At 43.7% G+C, this 15,755-nt stretch overlaps 2 protein-coding genes across 4 annotated transcripts; one reads left to right on the forward strand and one right to left on the reverse strand.

Moving 5' to 3' along the window:
• Positions 1 to 454: 454 nt before the first annotated feature.
• CCNA2 (cyclin A2) lies at positions 455 to 5,249 on the forward strand. The gene is made up of 8 exons (XM_062574025.1): positions 455 to 586; positions 768 to 1,014; positions 1,104 to 1,219; positions 1,568 to 1,791; positions 2,365 to 2,569; positions 3,788 to 3,901; positions 4,478 to 4,611; positions 5,093 to 5,249. Exons 1-8 carry the CDS (start codon positions 455 to 457, stop codon positions 5,142 to 5,144), a joined length of 1,224 nt encoding a protein of 407 aa, XP_062430009.1. The 3' UTR covers positions 5,145 to 5,249.
• On the reverse strand, positions 2,097 to 14,362 carry EXOSC9 (exosome component 9). 3 transcript variants are annotated; one of them, XM_062574023.1, is made up of 12 exons: positions 14,257 to 14,362; positions 14,050 to 14,144; positions 13,205 to 13,324; positions 12,994 to 13,096; positions 12,388 to 12,525; positions 11,811 to 11,893; positions 11,278 to 11,410; positions 10,763 to 10,851; positions 10,419 to 10,565; positions 9,818 to 10,002; positions 9,465 to 9,543; positions 2,097 to 2,424 (listed from the first exon to the last, which is right to left on the reverse strand). In XM_062574023.1, exons 1-12 carry the CDS (start codon positions 14,320 to 14,322, stop codon positions 2,412 to 2,414), a joined length of 1,251 nt encoding a protein of 416 aa, XP_062430007.1. In that variant the 5' UTR covers positions 14,323 to 14,362; the 3' UTR covers positions 2,097 to 2,411. The 3 variants fall into 3 exon arrangements, with proteins under 3 accessions (XP_062430007.1, XP_062430008.1, XP_062430005.1); XM_062574024.1 differs by lacking the exon at positions 2,097 to 2,424 and adding an exon at positions 3,221 to 3,826; XM_062574021.1 differs by lacking the exon at positions 2,097 to 2,424 and adding an exon at positions 8,687 to 8,916.
• Between the last annotated feature and the right edge of the window lie 1,393 nt (positions 14,363 to 15,755).

Consider the following 15,755-nt stretch of genomic DNA (forward strand, 5'->3'; position numbering starts at 1 on the left):
GCGGGCAGAGGCAGCGCCGCGGCCCCCGCCGGCAGCCGTAGGCGCGGGGCGGGGCGGGGCCTCCCCGCGCGGCGCCGCCGGCGCCCGCGCCCAGACCCGCCCGAGCGGATCCGAGGCAGCGCCCCGCCCGCCGCCTGTTGCGCATGCGCACGGCCTCCCGCTCGCCAAGCCACGCCCCCCGCCCCAGGCTACGCCTTCGCTCCGTAGCGCGGCTCTCCCCGTCCCCTTTGGCCCCTGCCGCTGCCCGTAGGCCGCGTGACGCGCCGCGGCCCGCGCTCCTCATTGGGCGGTTCAATAGTCGCGGGCTACTTGAACGGCGAGAGCGGCGCCGCGGCGCGAGACTCGGCGGCCCCGGGAGCGGGCACGCGTCGCGCCCGTCCCCGCCCGCCCCTCCCTGCCTCCCTCCGCGGCAGCGGGGCCGCCCGCCCGCCCCGCTCCAGCCGGCGGCGCGATGATGTTCGCGGAGCAGGAGAACCAGGAGAACGTCCCTCCCGGCGGCAAGCCGCCGCCGCCCGCCGCCGCCCGCGTGGCGCTGGGGCTGCTGCGGGGCCCCGCGGCGCGGGCTGGGCCGCCGCCGCCGCCGCAGGCGAGTGCGGGGGGCGCGCGCGGGGGGGCGGGGCGCGGCGCGGCGCGGCACGCGGGCCGGGGGGAGGGGGCGCCCGGGGCCGCCATCTTGGCGCGGCGGGAGCTGTCACGGCGGCTGTCACGGGCCGCGCCGTGACGGGCCTGGCCGGGCCAGGCGGTGCTGACGGGCCGTCCCCTTCTAGGCGGCGCGGAACGGTGGCGGCGAGGGCCATGCGGCGGCGGCGCGGCCGGGCGGCGGGCAGCCGCCCTTCGCCATCCATGTGGACGAGCCCGATGGGGAGCAGCAGCAGCGGCGGCGGCGGCGCGGCGCGGCGGCCGAGAAGGAGGAGGCGGCGGCGGCGGCAGCGCTGGGGCTGCGGGCGGCCATGAGCGCCCTGGGAGAGCGGCGGCCGCTGGCGCCGCTGGGCAACAGCCTGGAGCTGAGCTGCGGTGAGTGCGGGCGGCGCAGCGCCGCTGCCCTGCCCTGCCCTGCCCCGCCGGGGCTGCCGGCGCTAACGCGGCCGCTCTCTCCCGCCCAGATTCCCCGAGCGTCATGGACATCTCGGCGTGCTCCGAGGCGGCGGAGGGGAGCCCCGATGTTAACAGCGTGCCGGACTACGCCAGCGACATCCACACCTACCTGCGGGAAATGGAGGTGAGCACCGGCGCGCTGCCCCCCCCCGCAGCACCGCTGGCGGGGCCGGCGCGGGTCTGCCCGAGTGCTGGTTACTGCCCGAGTGCTGCGGCAGGGGCTGGCTGGGAAGGGAGCGCGGGCGGATGCCGCATCCCCCGCTGCGCACGCAAGGCCGCCGTTTTGTAGTGATGCTGAGCGTAAGCTGGGAAGTGAGATTACGGAAAAGCAGCTTGCCGATCCTACCTTTGCTACTGCTGCCTGATTCTGATCCGCTTAAAACTTTTCAACCAGGATAAGCAGAGTTACGATACCTGCTTGCCCACAAGCGCTTACGGCAAACTAAACCTTGTACATTATAAAATCTTACAGGTGAAATGCAAGCCTAAAGTGGGTTACATGAAGAAGCAACCTGATATCACCAACAACATGCGGGCCATTCTCGTGGACTGGCTGGTGGAAGTTGGAGAAGAATACAAGTTACAGAATGAAACGCTGCACTTAGCTGTAAATTACATTGATAGGTTTCTTTCTTCAATGTCTGTTCTAAGAGGAAAACTTCAGCTTGTGGGTACTGCAGCTATGCTGCTTGCATCGTAAGTGAAACTGGTTAACTTAAAATTCTACCTGCTGGTCTCATACAGATGGAAATCTTTTCCTGTGGCTATCATGTTTTGTTTTTTTGTAGACAGATTGACTAGGGATGGTTTCACACTAGGTAAAAAGCTGCAGTTATCCACCTAAGAACTTGGTAACCTAGGTTGGAGTCTGCAAGCAAGATCCTAGGCTGTTTGCAGACTGGCCCTATGTTAGGATTCATTATGTCTCACTGCAGCAACAAAAAGGCTTTTGAAATGTTTTGTGTGGGGGGGGGGAATATGCACAAAGAATGTGAAAAAAGTTTTGCTCATAACTGTTTTTCTGCTGTATTTTCAAAAACTTTAGTAGCTCTTAAGTCCCAAATTAGTTAATGGTAAAATTGCTGAGTGTAGCTCTCTGTAAGTTCAAAGTTGATCCAAAAAACTAGTGGACTGGATGCAGCAAACTCGAGTAACGGTATACAGCCACTTTCAAGTCAGAACTTGCAGTAAGATCTGTCTTCATTGAATGTTGCTGGTTACTTGGTTCTTGCTACACAATTACTTGCTCGTAACTGTTCTTTATGGCAGAAAGTTTGAAGAAATCTATCCGCCGGAAGTAGCAGAGTTTGTCTACATCACAGATGACACCTATACCAAGAAGCAAGTTTTAAGGATGGAGCACTTAATTTTGAAAGTTTTGTCGTTTGACTTGGCAGCTCCAACAATCAACCAATTCCTTACCCAGTATTTCCTACATGAGCAGACAAGTGCTAAAGTTGAGAGCTTATCGATGGTAAGTAAAAATTAGTACTTGAATCTGTAACTGGAAAGTTATCTTATTAATGCACTTTACAAGCTGTTTTCCATTTCCAATAGAAAAAGAAAAATTGTAAGAGATATTTTAGTCCAGGCTTTCCTGTCTCCCACTCTTTCTTAAATCAGTAACTTCACTCTCTGGGGGACTTCTGGAGAGTGCACCTGGTATGCCATGTGCTCCTCCAGTGGTGGTGCTTTGCCACTGAAAACTAACTCTTTTGTCTGCTGCTTAGTGGAGTGACCCGAACAGCATTGCCCTCCCATACTTGACCTGGCTTTTGTATGAATGCTTACTCAAAGCTGGCTGAGACTGACAAATTTAGGGTCTGCTTTGGTGCTGGATGTTTTTTCTGATGCTTTCCCATCTAAAATTAACACACGCTTTTCCCCCCAAAAGGGACATCATTCCTTAAGTCTCCTCGCTAAAATTTCCTATGGAAACTAAATAGGGCTCAATGCAGAAACATATCGGTCACCAGAAATGGACATCTTGACTCGCTAGTATCTCATCTGAGTGGACTTGTCTACTTCCTGGTTTAGTTTGGCTAGAAAGGACACTTTTGGGGCGGGGGGGGGGAACAGGTATTGAGCTCTAAATTCAGAAGCTAGTTTATAAAGCAGAGCACAATGAACATCTTGGGTTTATTCCAGATTAAGTCTTAAATTATCTTAAACCCAAAGCGTGTGGCAGGTGCCAGAGATGCTAAACAGAAGCAGTTGTCTTGCTAGACAAAGGTCAGATATGACTGGACTCATCTCTACAGATCTCGCACACCTCTAAAGATAAAAATATGTGGCATTGAAACATCGTGCAGAGGAATGGTGTTAGACTGAGCTAATGCAGATGCTAGAAGAGATATTTCTTTGGTATATTCCTTGAGCTTTGTTGCTGTTCAGGTAGTCCCAGAACTGGAGGTGATGGCTTAGTTTGTCAGCCCTCATTCTTACCTCTCTTTCTTTCTTGTGCCAATGTCCAACGCCTTAACCTGTGTCAATTTTGTCCTAAACAGAATATCAGTACTTATTAGAAGGACAAATTTCTGGGCCAACTCAATAAGGGAGTTAACTGGGAAAAGCTGTTTCCCCTGACTGATGGCAGCATTGGAAGTTTTGGATTATGGTCTGGGTGGAACCATTTTAATATTCCTCTTCCTTTCGGAGGTAGATGATTCCCTTTCTCTCGTCTTCCTTGCAGTACCTGGGGGAGCTGAGTCTCATTGACGCCGATCCTTACCTGAAATACCTGCCATCAGTTATTGCTGCTGCAGCATTTCATCTAGCAGGCTACACAATCACTGGACAAACTTGGGTACGTAGCACTGACACTGAGCCTGCAAATCCCTTTGTGCATATGTTCGTATGCAGTTCTGCATGCTCTGGCAAAGCTGTCCTTTGGGCTTGGGCTGCAGGAGTTACAGCCCCTCCACCAGGAGCCTGTTAATATGGGATCGTTCCTGCTGGCCTTTGAAAGAGAAAGGGGTGTGGGGAGAACCTCTTCTGGGAAGGGAGAAGCATCTACTGATGTGCTCTGTTCCTGTGCTTCTCCTCAAAGCTGTTAGCCGCTTCCTTGTGATGAGGAAGTGAGCAGAAAGAAACCGTAAGGAGGCAATGTAATGGAGGCAAGGAGTATGTCTAGTTTCTGCCTCTAAAGGATACCATAATTTTCAGGATTAATATAAATTTGCACAAACTGCTGAAGTCTGAGCAGTGAGTATTTTCATGCTTGAGATAACTATGCTCCCTCAGCCTATGAGGACAACAGCAAAATACACCATTCTCTGCTGGTTTCAGTGGGAAGCTAAAAACTCCACAAACAGTTATTAGCTCATCAGTGTAAGATAACAGAAACATGCTCAAATGTTCCTCTTGCTTTTCTTTTTCTCAGCCTGAATCTCTGTGCAAAGTAACAGGCTACACCCTTGAAAACATTAAGCCTTGCCTCATGGACCTACACAAGACCTACCTCAAAGCAGCACAACACACACAACAGTCGATAAGGGAAAAATACAAGAGCACAAAGTGAGTATCTGTAGAGATGTATGATAAACTAATATTAAGCATGAGTGTCCTAGCATGCACTTGCTAAACTGGGAGTTTTTAACTTGAGATGAGTCTAAAGTCGGACTAAACTAACCAAATCAGCAACGTAAGTGTGACTGACAAGACTCTCCCAAGATTTTTTGCATGGTGCTTTGTGGAGCAATCCCTCACATTCACCGACAGGCTAGCTACCCAGCCATTAGCTGAACTGTCCCGTAAACTGGAGGGATTTTCTTGAAGTTTCCATAATTGGTAGATAGGAAACTACATAATGCTCCCCCTGCCCCCCTGCCCTCCCCGCAATAAAAGAAAAGGTGTCAGCATGGCAGCTGACAAGCTCCGAATTTTTTCATTGGTTCTGTCTTTAGCAAAATACACTTTGCTGCAATATAAATGCTATTCTTTCCAGCAGAGAGCACTGAAATGAGTTACATCCTACATGTTTTTTCCCCTCCTCTAGGTACCATGGAGTATCGCTCATTGACCCACCAGAGACACTAAACTTATTGTAACAATCAAGAGACTGATCTTTTAAAAAGATGTATATTACCTTTCCGGGAAAATGATGTACAGTTTTAAACAGGGTTCAGAAATTTAGATGTGATCATTCAGAATATTAATGCAGGTTTTGATGAGCTTAATTATGAAGTTAGTTTTATGTGGTTTTAATGTAAATCTTTTGTACATGCAATCTTGTTAAAATATTTAGCTGGATTTTTTTATAAAAATGTTCTCTTGAAGCACAGAATTAACCATGCAGACCAAGTGCATGTCTGAGACTGCTTATCTAATTATAGGATAAACAGTAATAAAGCAGTGCATTAAAGTAGGGCTTTTTCCAAGTGAGAGTGCCTTGGACTCCATAGCAGTATTTGTAGCATTTTTCTACTGTCTAGTTTAAACTGAGACTTAGTATAGACACAAAATGTGGCTTAACAGCAGTAACGGTGGAAGAAAGTATATAGCTATGAGGAGAACACCTTGTTGAAGTTAACTTATGTGAGACTCTTTAGGATGTGCTAGATACTGGAAGTGTGCATTTCCACCTAGAGTACTGCCAGATCTCTATCAGGTTAAAGGCCAAGTGTTCTACTGCAGGGACCGCATGGCTCCAGCTAGTGTACCAGTCCATACTTCCTGGGTAGAAAATGGTCTTGCTATAGGTATTTTCTAGTCAGAGTGTAAAAGAGATATTGATTTAAGCCTGTGAAGTTCCCATTAATGTACCTGCTGCCCCAAAAGCCTGTTAGTGTCTACTAAAAAACTCTGGTCATCAGTCTGTTTGCTTTGCACTTTGGTGGCAAGACTGAAGCACAGCAGGGTGAACTGCTGCTGTGTCCTCGGGAGGGAGGGAGAAATGCCTTTTGGCCTGGATGGACTGGGTGCAGAACGGTCCTGACTGTGTACATCCTTATCCCTTGAGAAGGGTTCCTCCGCAGCATACAGCACAAATGTAACCAACTTGTCTTAATTTCTCTTAGTTACTACAACTGCTACACAAATTAGTGGCAAATAATCAAGTGTTGGAGCAAATGGACACTCACCTACAACCTGTATAAATGGAGTGATGTCCTGTACCTACTGTGCTTTGAATGTGAAGCAGTGAATGTATGGAGGTGGGTTTTTAAATGAGCCACTTCCAGGCTGGCTAATAAACATTTTTACATTTGATGTTAGTGGTCTTGCTGATACCTTAAGAACACTGACAGTTGGTAGTATTACCATCAGAAATTGGCATTTGTTTCTAAATCCTTGCAGGGACTGCCCTGAGAAATCTGTGCCGTAATTGATAGAGGTATGTGGTCAACCAAAGAGACAAGCAGTACCAATTTAAATTTTATATAAATGTGGAGCAGTTTGTGTGGTGTAGACTATAAAAAAAAAAAAAACACCACCAACAAAAAACATCCCACCATCAACAGCCCTCCATCAAGCTGATAAACATGCATTTTTGGTGAGAAAATTCACACGTCAATTCAGTAACTAAAAACTTGCTGCTCTATCTGCATGCCTGCTAAACCATCTCACCCCTGCCCAGTCTGTGGTATTGAGCCCTCCACAAACCGGAACAGTTACAACTCTAGTTTAGTGGTGTTGACTTACGAAGTTAGGACAAAGTAAGCAGCAGAGAGGGCACCTTTTCTGGCAGATCTGAGCTTCTTAGGATGCACTTTGACAGAAAGTTTATATGTATTCTAACGTGTAATGAAGAACTACATTTCATAGTCTTCCTTGTTCTCCAGTAGCCTTCACTAGCTCAATTGCAACAGTTTGCCACTGAAAAGCTAAGGCTTGTTTGATTAAAACTACACAGTATCATGTCTGGTGCTTGGTATTGGAAATACTCTAACTTACAGGGAGGGAGTCTGAATATACATTATTAACACATGTGCTTCTGCCATTGTTTCAACATCAGCTGGTGACCCTTGAAGGTCAAATGAAAATGCTGAATGCCACTACTTGAAGACCTAGAGCACAGTGCTCTTCCTGAGAAACTGGGTTCTGCCTTCTACTTTTTGTGGCAGATACTAGGAACTTAAAAGAACATTAAGAAGTGCAAACATAAGAGGAATAGTTTGAAGAAAGCTTATGAATTCTTTTCCACAGAAAAGAACAAGATACCAGTACTCTGGTGAAAGTCTTCAGTAACTTGCTGTATTCATTCACAGCTTAGTGAAATGTCTCCTTGCTCTGTTTTGGATAAAAAGGATTGTTGTTGTTTCCATAGCACAGAGAATAATGCTCTCTTATTCCCTATGCTTTGCTTTCAGCATATGGTATCTGGTATGACTTCCTGTATAGCCTAAAAAAATGCTTCAGCAAGAGGCTGGCATCTCAGCCTAGTATGACTGTTCCTCCTGCCATACTGACAGCTCCTGCTGCTGCAGTGGTTAACATCCTTTTCCAGCTTCTCAATTTCTACAGCTAGCAGGGGAAGTTTTTAGCTCCTGCTACACAGCTTTGAACAAAAAAGCTGAGGTTGCATTATACTACCATTTTGTCTATCCAGTGTAACTTCTTGCATTCCTTTCAAAAAAAAAAAGGGGGGGGGGAGGGAAGGATGCAGAGCATGCACAAGTATGTGTGGAAATAACAGGATCCCTAAATAAAAGAGGAGAGTTCTTCCTGAAGAAGTGGAAAGAAACAATCTTCACGTGTTCCTTTGCTCCTAACATCCCTTTCCAGTCAGAAGAACTGACACTAAGAAAATGCACTGGTTTAGCTCCTGGAGGAACAGGGTTTGTCTGTCCCTTTCTGAAAGAGCACAACTTGATTAAAGCTGGTAATTAGCAAGGAGTGTTTCTCCCCTCCCACCCACCAACAAGTTCTAAAATGGATTCCGGGATGCATCTGTGACAGCAACTTCTCTCCTGTTCGTATTTCATGAAATACTGATGTCACATGTAAAATAGTCCTATTTTGCTCTTGTACATATGTGTGTGTTTCTGACTTGACTCAGTTCTCAAACAAAGCAGCTCGGACATTCTGGAAACCTCTCTTTTTTCCTCCTGCTTTGTTTTGCCTGATTTTAAATTCAGAGCATAATTCTTTGACTGGTGCAAGAGGCATTCCTGTTTGTTGCATGTAATATTTAATTAAAACTTTTTTTTTTTTAAAAAAAAAGTGTATTGCTGAACTGTGAGTCACTTTCATCTTCAAGTTTTCCAGCCTCTAGTCCCTGGCTGGAAGCTGTATGCTATTCTGTCAAGTATTTGCACTTTTGCTGATTTTTATGCAAAGCAATTTTAGTGAAGGTAAGAGATGTCTTAATCACAGTAAATCAAATCACAGTAAATCATTTCCTGCTGTGACACCTTTCAAGGTATGATACAGCTATGTTAATTAAAAAACCCTATTCCGAGCATTAAGCTTGAGCCATAATTCCTTTTACCAACTGAACTCTGGCTACAGAGCTTCCAATGGCTAGAACTGTTGATTTATGCTGATTTAAAAATTAAGATTACCATCTATCCTGCTTGTGCAACCCAAGTTAAATAACCTGAGTTAGTTGAGGACAACACTACCCCAGAATTTAATTTATACGCACACTTCATATTTAAAAATGTGTACAAATATTATGTGAAATATACACGGAAGCAGACCTGAGTTTGGGGGGGAGGGAAGAATGTTATCTACAAAAATAAGGTCAGTAACAATAGACAAATTATGTATTTATACAGTGTTTCTGAAAGATGATGGCTTTAATGAGCAGCTCTCTTCTTTTTTCTCTTTTTGTTAACTGTTTTCTTACTTGTATTTTCTTGTTTCAAGCTGGTCTGTGTTCTGTGAGCAAATGACATTTTAACCAATGTATTAAAATAAAATTGCTTAAGGAACAGTTGGTTGATCCTCTAACAGGGCAACCATCCACCATGCTGAGCACAGAGCTCAAACTAATTTCTACGGAGTGTTGAAATACACTAACTGAAGTTCCTATGAAGGGATACAATAATTAATCTAACCTCCGAAAGATTAAAATTTAAGATGAGCTGCAATAGGCAGTCTCTGCAGCATGTCTTAATCAGCACCTGCTTCAAATCCAGTTTTATACTTATTCCCTTTGGTATGATTAATATTAGCAAAACATAGATAAGCCTCTCAAACAGCTGCAGGTAAGCCAGGACAACTGGCCTCAGAGACAAGCAAACTAGTATGGATTTAAGCTTCCAGTGATGCTACCTCTGCAGTTGCCTCGATAACTGGAGTCCCTGTCCTGGCCTTGCCAAAATTCTCAGCACCAGCTAGAGAGCAAAGCCTTTGATAACATCTGGTGCTTTCAGAAACTACTTCTTACCTACTCCTCCCCCCTCTTATTTTCACATTATGGTTACCTTGTTTTTTTTGGTGCATCCTGTGGTTCTAGGATGACAACTTCTTCCTCTTCACTGTCAGACAGTACAATAGGTTCATCTTTAAAAAAAAAATAAAAAAATCAATTTTGTACAAACTTGTGTAACTAAATTATTTCTCACTACTGCTAGTGCATAATTTGGAGCAGTAGCTCTTAGTATACCATAAAAAGCACACTTTTGAAGAAGTGTCCACATACTACCTACGTAGCAAATGGGTGTGTCTCCAAGTGGGTATGCTAGTTCCCCTTTCTTGCTAAGGAAGTTTTTTTCACATTTTAATCCTATGTTGTTAACAAAATGATGTTATATCTGATAGCAAGATGAATACTTACCTTTCTCAGTTTCATTTGTAATACATGTATCTTCCATTTTTTGACATTCAAAAGCAGTAGCATCAATTTCACCTTCTTCTTCTGCTGCTTCTTCCCTCTCAGATTCTTCAAGGTCTCCCCAGGCATTCTCTATTCCCTCCCCAATTTGAGCAGTCCCAGGGGTATGCAATATTGGTTTGGTAAAACTTAAAGTAGTTAAGAAAAATCCCAGATAGCTGGTAATCTGTTTGTATTCTTAATATAAAATGGTTGGATTTTAAGCTGTGTCTTTTCTGCCTAGGCCTTTAAGGGGGAGGTAGGAGAGAACACTTCCTCCCTGGGGAGACTGACAGTTTTAGTTTTGTTTGACTCTCTCACAAGAATTTGGTACATAATAACCAGTTACTTCAGACCACAGTTTTGCAGTTTATATTAGGAATTAAATTATCTAAAATCAGTTATTACCAAAACCAATATGATGGTGATGCTTCATTTGAAGGCTATGAGGCTACCTAAGCTATGAGGAATTCTGAATTCCGTTTAGCTTCTAGTAGGGCTAAAGTGGCAGTGGAGGGAAAGTTTCCGCCTCCCCCCCCCCCCAAATGATGCAATAAAAAGATACACTTCTGAAGGAGGGTCAGCTTTAGTGATGATTTCCTCTGCTTGTTCTTCCACATTCTTAGTATCAACAGCAGCTCTTTCCATTTTGAAGGCAGTGATCTTTTGATTTGGTATAGATTCTGCAAAGCCAAACTTCCCACCTTCTTTCCTAGTTATTCAATGACAAAGGTTATTTCAGGATGTTTCATGCTTATAAATACTTTCTCTTTTCAAGCTCAGCCACTTACTGTTTAAAATAGCTACACGAAAAAAAATTATTATTTTTTACATTTGTATTAAGGCTGGCTTTATTTTTGTAAGCATGTTTCTGAAAAGTATTCTTTTCCCCTTTTTGCCAAAACTCACCTAACTTTCTGGTCATTCTCCAATGCCTTTTGAATTAGTTCTGTTATTTCTGCAACCTTAACAGCTGTTATTTTGCTGCATCTCAGAACCTGTTTATAATACATATAACAGGAGTTTACAACTGTGAAAACATGGCATTTTTATCAAAACCATAATACACTGGAGTCACAAAATCTTAAAATACAACATGACCTCTTAGTATGAGGCCATGGATACACTATGAGCTCAGGTTAATGAAGAACCTCTAGCTGTAAATGAAAGCGCAGTCTGGATTCCTCTATAGTCTCCATCCCTCGAATCAAGGTGAGAGAGGGGAAAAGGAGAAAAGAGATGCTTATCTGACCAAACAACGTTGCACTTTGTTATCTCTCTTCTTCAGCACTAAAAACATACCTTTTCCAATCACATCAGACAGTTTTCTTAGCTTCAAAATGTGAAGGACTTTTCAATATCAACATTACAGTACAGGAAGTAGCTTAGATTTGAGAGAAAGACTGGTCAAGGCAAATATTTACCTGATCTTTTAATAGCATAATCCCACCACTGGATTGTATGGTACAAATTTCACGATGTTTATTCATAGCAATTACAAGGAGGCCATCCATTACACGTTCTTCTCTCTCACTTGGATCCACCAATAAGTAGGTCCTAGAATCAGGTTTTTGAATATAATGCAATAGTAACAGTTTAAGGCAAAAGAGTTACTATACTTAAAGTATAGCCAGAGAATTGGTTTAAGTAGAAGTAATTATGATTACGTCTTCCCACCCCCAACCTGAGAAAGTTTTCTACATTGTTTGTGAAAGGGGCTGGTTACTTAAACTTGTGCAGAACCTGTAAGTTTCTCCATCACATCTCATTGCAGCTAAAGTGCTTTAAGAAATCAGCTTATCAATAAAAATAGTTTTAGGACTCTTCTACATTTATTGTCAACTTCTGCAGAAGTTGACAATACCTTGTTTCTTTCAAAGACTTACCAAAAAAAAAAAAGGGGAAAAAAAAAAAAAAAAAAAAACCCACCACCGACAACAACAAAAAACAAACTTACCCTTGTTGGAAGAAGGCAAAACTGACACAAATAGGCATGTGATGGATACTCAAAGGGACAGGATCACGCTCCTCAGGGGTGTACTTTAAAAAGAGTTATCCCAGAAGATAAATAATTACAAAACATGTATTTGATTTCAAACAGATATACTGTACATACAAGATATTTAAAGGAATAAAAAGCAAAAGAAAAAAAGGCACATAAACCTTTAGTCATCTAAGTATTAACAAAATCTTGCTAACACTTCTTCTGTAGTTTTATTTATTACCTACATCACTAAACAGAGCCCATTCTTCATTCTTGTATTTGATCCAGTTGAAATATTGCTCATCAGTTAAAACAGTCTGTAAAATACTTATTTATTACATTAAATATCCACAAACCTGAAGCTGATAAAATTCTTTGTTCAGCAGGCTCACTTCCTATCCTCTCACATGTTCCCCAGCAATGTATTTATCTTAAAGCAGTACGTATCTTGGTATTCATCTGTTTACATAAACATTTATTTCTTATCTCAGACAGAGGGGAACAACTATCTGTGATCCTACAGCATTTACTATGGGCTGATATAACTTACCACAGTTATTTCCTCTCCTTGTACAGATACATCTGGTCTGCGAAAATGGCACAAAGCTACAATTCCTGCTATGCTAGCAGCATCAATAATGTTCCCATCGTGATTTAACAGATGCAGGTCCAAACGGATTTGCCAAACCTGAGAAAAAACGTACACAACGACTCAGTAATTTGTAACATGATTCCACAGAACCTGTTATTTTTCAAAATGTGTTCAGCTTTTGAATCACAAAAAAATCAGGTATATTTATCAGTTCTTGGTTTAAGAAGTTAGGATGAAAAATCTTGGCAAATTCAAAGATACACAATGTGCTAGGTTTAAACACTGGTTAATTTTGACAAATACACAACAGTGAAGTACAGCTAAAGACATTAATTTCACAAAGAAATATTCATGGGTCCTAACTATCTCAAAAGGCCTAGACAGATGAGCAAGTTAAAACACAGGTGAACTCAGATAGGTAGATCCTTATTACATTAAACTAAGATCCTTATTATATTAAGCTAAAGTCAGAATTCTTAGTTTTCAAAACAAGGCAGTGACCACCTTAACACACCATACACATCCTCTACTATAAACCCATCTAGAATCAGTAGCTTTCCATACCTTTTCACCAGCAATAACACAGAGAGATTCTGTATCTATACACTTGGAGTTTCTCAGGCATCGTTCTATTAGTCTGTTCAGTTTCACCAGTAATTCAGATTGCCTGTTAAAACAAAATTGCCCCAAACTGTGTGTGACTACACTGTACATTTATACGTACTGAAACAGTGGCTCTTATCTTGCCCGTTTTTAGTCTAAGACAGCTACATACCTGCCAGGCTCAAAACCAGGTGCTGCCATTGGTGAGAGTTCAAGATTGAAAAAAAGTATACCTTCTGTAGCCCGATTTGGCTTCGGAGGAACAAGTTCACATGAGACTTGTCCAAGAACCCTGCAGAGGGAAATAAACCCCCAGAACACAGAATTTAGTAGGAAAAAAACCCTACCACTGAAACAAAATATATTCTCTGACAAAATGTACATTTGGGCTTTTATTTTGTAGTTCTGTCTTCTCCCGGTTTCTACCTAGGCCCTGTCACACAATTTAAATGCTAGTCAATAACTGAAATGACTGAATGTAGACATTTCAACATTCTCCTAAACTTTGGCATTAAAAGCAAAATTGAACATATAAGAACTGAGAACTAGAATTTTAATTAAGTGCACATATTCTACTTCTCCCCATACATAAATATGACATCTGGTTTATAGGAGACTACAAAATGTACAAAATCATTGAAAAACAGGATAAAAAATTATTCACATTGTCTACATTTGGTGAGTTTTTCTTAAGCTACCAGCAACATGGATCCCATCCTTTCACTCTCCTTTTGACTCCAGTTTATCATATATTCCTATTCCTGAACTGCTACTGCTTTTCAGACTTCCGCCCTTGAAACAGTGGCATCAGTGGGTTTCATCCAACGCTGTGCGTTTCATTTGCTTCTCCCGTTAGGGAAAGGTAACGTTTTAAAGCCAGAGCACCAGCAGCAACCGAGCCACCTTCATCGGGCAGCGAGGCGAGGTCAGGCGTGGGCAGCGGCCTTCCCAGGCCGCCTGAGCCCGTTCTCGGCCAGGCCCGGCCGAGGGCACAACCCCAGCCCCAACCCCAGCTACCTGGTCTTCCCCAGTTCCACGATGCAGCAGCCGTAGTCGGCGCCGAAGGAGATGCGCACGTTGCGGTAGTCATAGCACTCCCGCCCATCCAGGCGCTGCCAGGGAGACACACAAGGTTACTGCGCCACCCGCGCCGGGCGGGGGCCAGGGAGGGGGCCCGCCGCGGGCAGGGCGGGGAGGGAAGCGGAGGGGAGGCCAGTGCGGTACCTTCCGTTCCTGGACAGCGCGCAGGAGGAAGCGGCGCTCGCAGTTGGACAACGGCGTCTCCTTCATGGCGGCCGTTAACGGGCGGCGCGAGTGCGAGCCGCTGCGTCATCACTCGGCGGCCGCTGGGCGCCAGGGCGCGTGCGCAGGGCGGCTGCGCGAGCCGCCCGCAGGGCGGGAAGTGCGTTAACGGCTCCAACGGCTGAGGCGAAGCGTTCCTCGCACGGGGCTCTGCGGGCAGGCGGCGAAAAGTGGAGTCTTTACAGCCTCGAGCAGACATACCTTCTAAGAGAAACCTATTTATCTCTGGGCCAAGCTTGATAAATAAAGGTGGTGGATAGACTGAGTGGTCTCACTATCACCTTCTGCATTTATAAACTTGCTTTCTGGAGAATTTAAAAGTTAAATTGATCTCTATTAATCTATAATTTGTTTGGTATCACTAGTCCTACTTTAAATCACTGGAGGAGACTTTTTGATGCTTCTGTAAATCTTCACTAAGTGTTTGAGCTTTAACTCTGGTAAGCATTGAGACAAGGAGACTTTTGCAAGTGCAGTTTTTGTTGGAATGGCCTGAAATGGTCATTGGATAGTGAAATGTGTTGCAACATAAATACATACAAAGCAGTTTTAGGTAGCTGAGAAAGTAAGTTTTAGCCATAGCTGGAGATCTGCTCGCACAAGTGATGACTCAGGTTGCCTTAGAAGGGGTTATTGTGTCTATGGGTCTCAATGCATTTTTTTTAGTGACTAAAAGAAAAAAAAGGCCATGGGGATATGTGTAAAAGGGTCTGTTGTCTGGGAAATTGTATAGAGTTTAAAAAAGAAAGCATCTCATATTTTCATTGGTTAATGCAGATGCAGTGCCCAGTCTTCAAGACAGAATATGAAAGAGGCCAAAGAAGAGCAGCCTGTAGAAAGCAGTTAAGCTGGCAGCAGTAGCAAGGTAAGTAGAGCTGTAAACAAAAATACAACAAAACTCCAAATTCATTTGAAGAACATTGTTTCCTGTTGTTCTGAAGTGTGTGGAAACTCATGGCTTTACAAGTGGCTTTTATTTTTGGTTTGAGTTGAAACGAGAAAATCTATTACTCACACATATTCTCACATAAAAATGTTGAAAAATCTTAATTATACTGTCTTTTTAAAACTTGTTAATTCCTTTAACAAGTGTTAACAAGGGTTTAGTCCAAACTAACAAGTGAGTCACATTCGGGTTATGCCAAATGAGGACAAGCGCTGTAAGATTGCTTGTGCTGGTTTTATATTTGATAAAACACATTTATTCTGTTTTGAAAAAAATATTTATTCTAAAAGAATACCAATAAGAGATTATACTGGCCCTCTTGTTATAGAGACAAAGATAAGCGAATACTTTTCCCAAATGATACTGCCTGTAAAGCAACAATAAAGTACAAAATGGTTTAATACTTAATAGTTTAAAACTTAAATGGTGTAATACTTCCCTTACTTTGATGTGCAGGTTTTACTGAGGTAGAGAT

The sequence above is a fragment of the Rhea pennata genome, chromosome 4 (genome assembly GCF_028389875.1).
Source record: "Rhea pennata isolate bPtePen1 chromosome 4, bPtePen1.pri, whole genome shotgun sequence".
Lineage (NCBI taxonomy): Eukaryota > Metazoa > Chordata > Aves > Rheiformes > Rheidae > Rhea > Rhea pennata.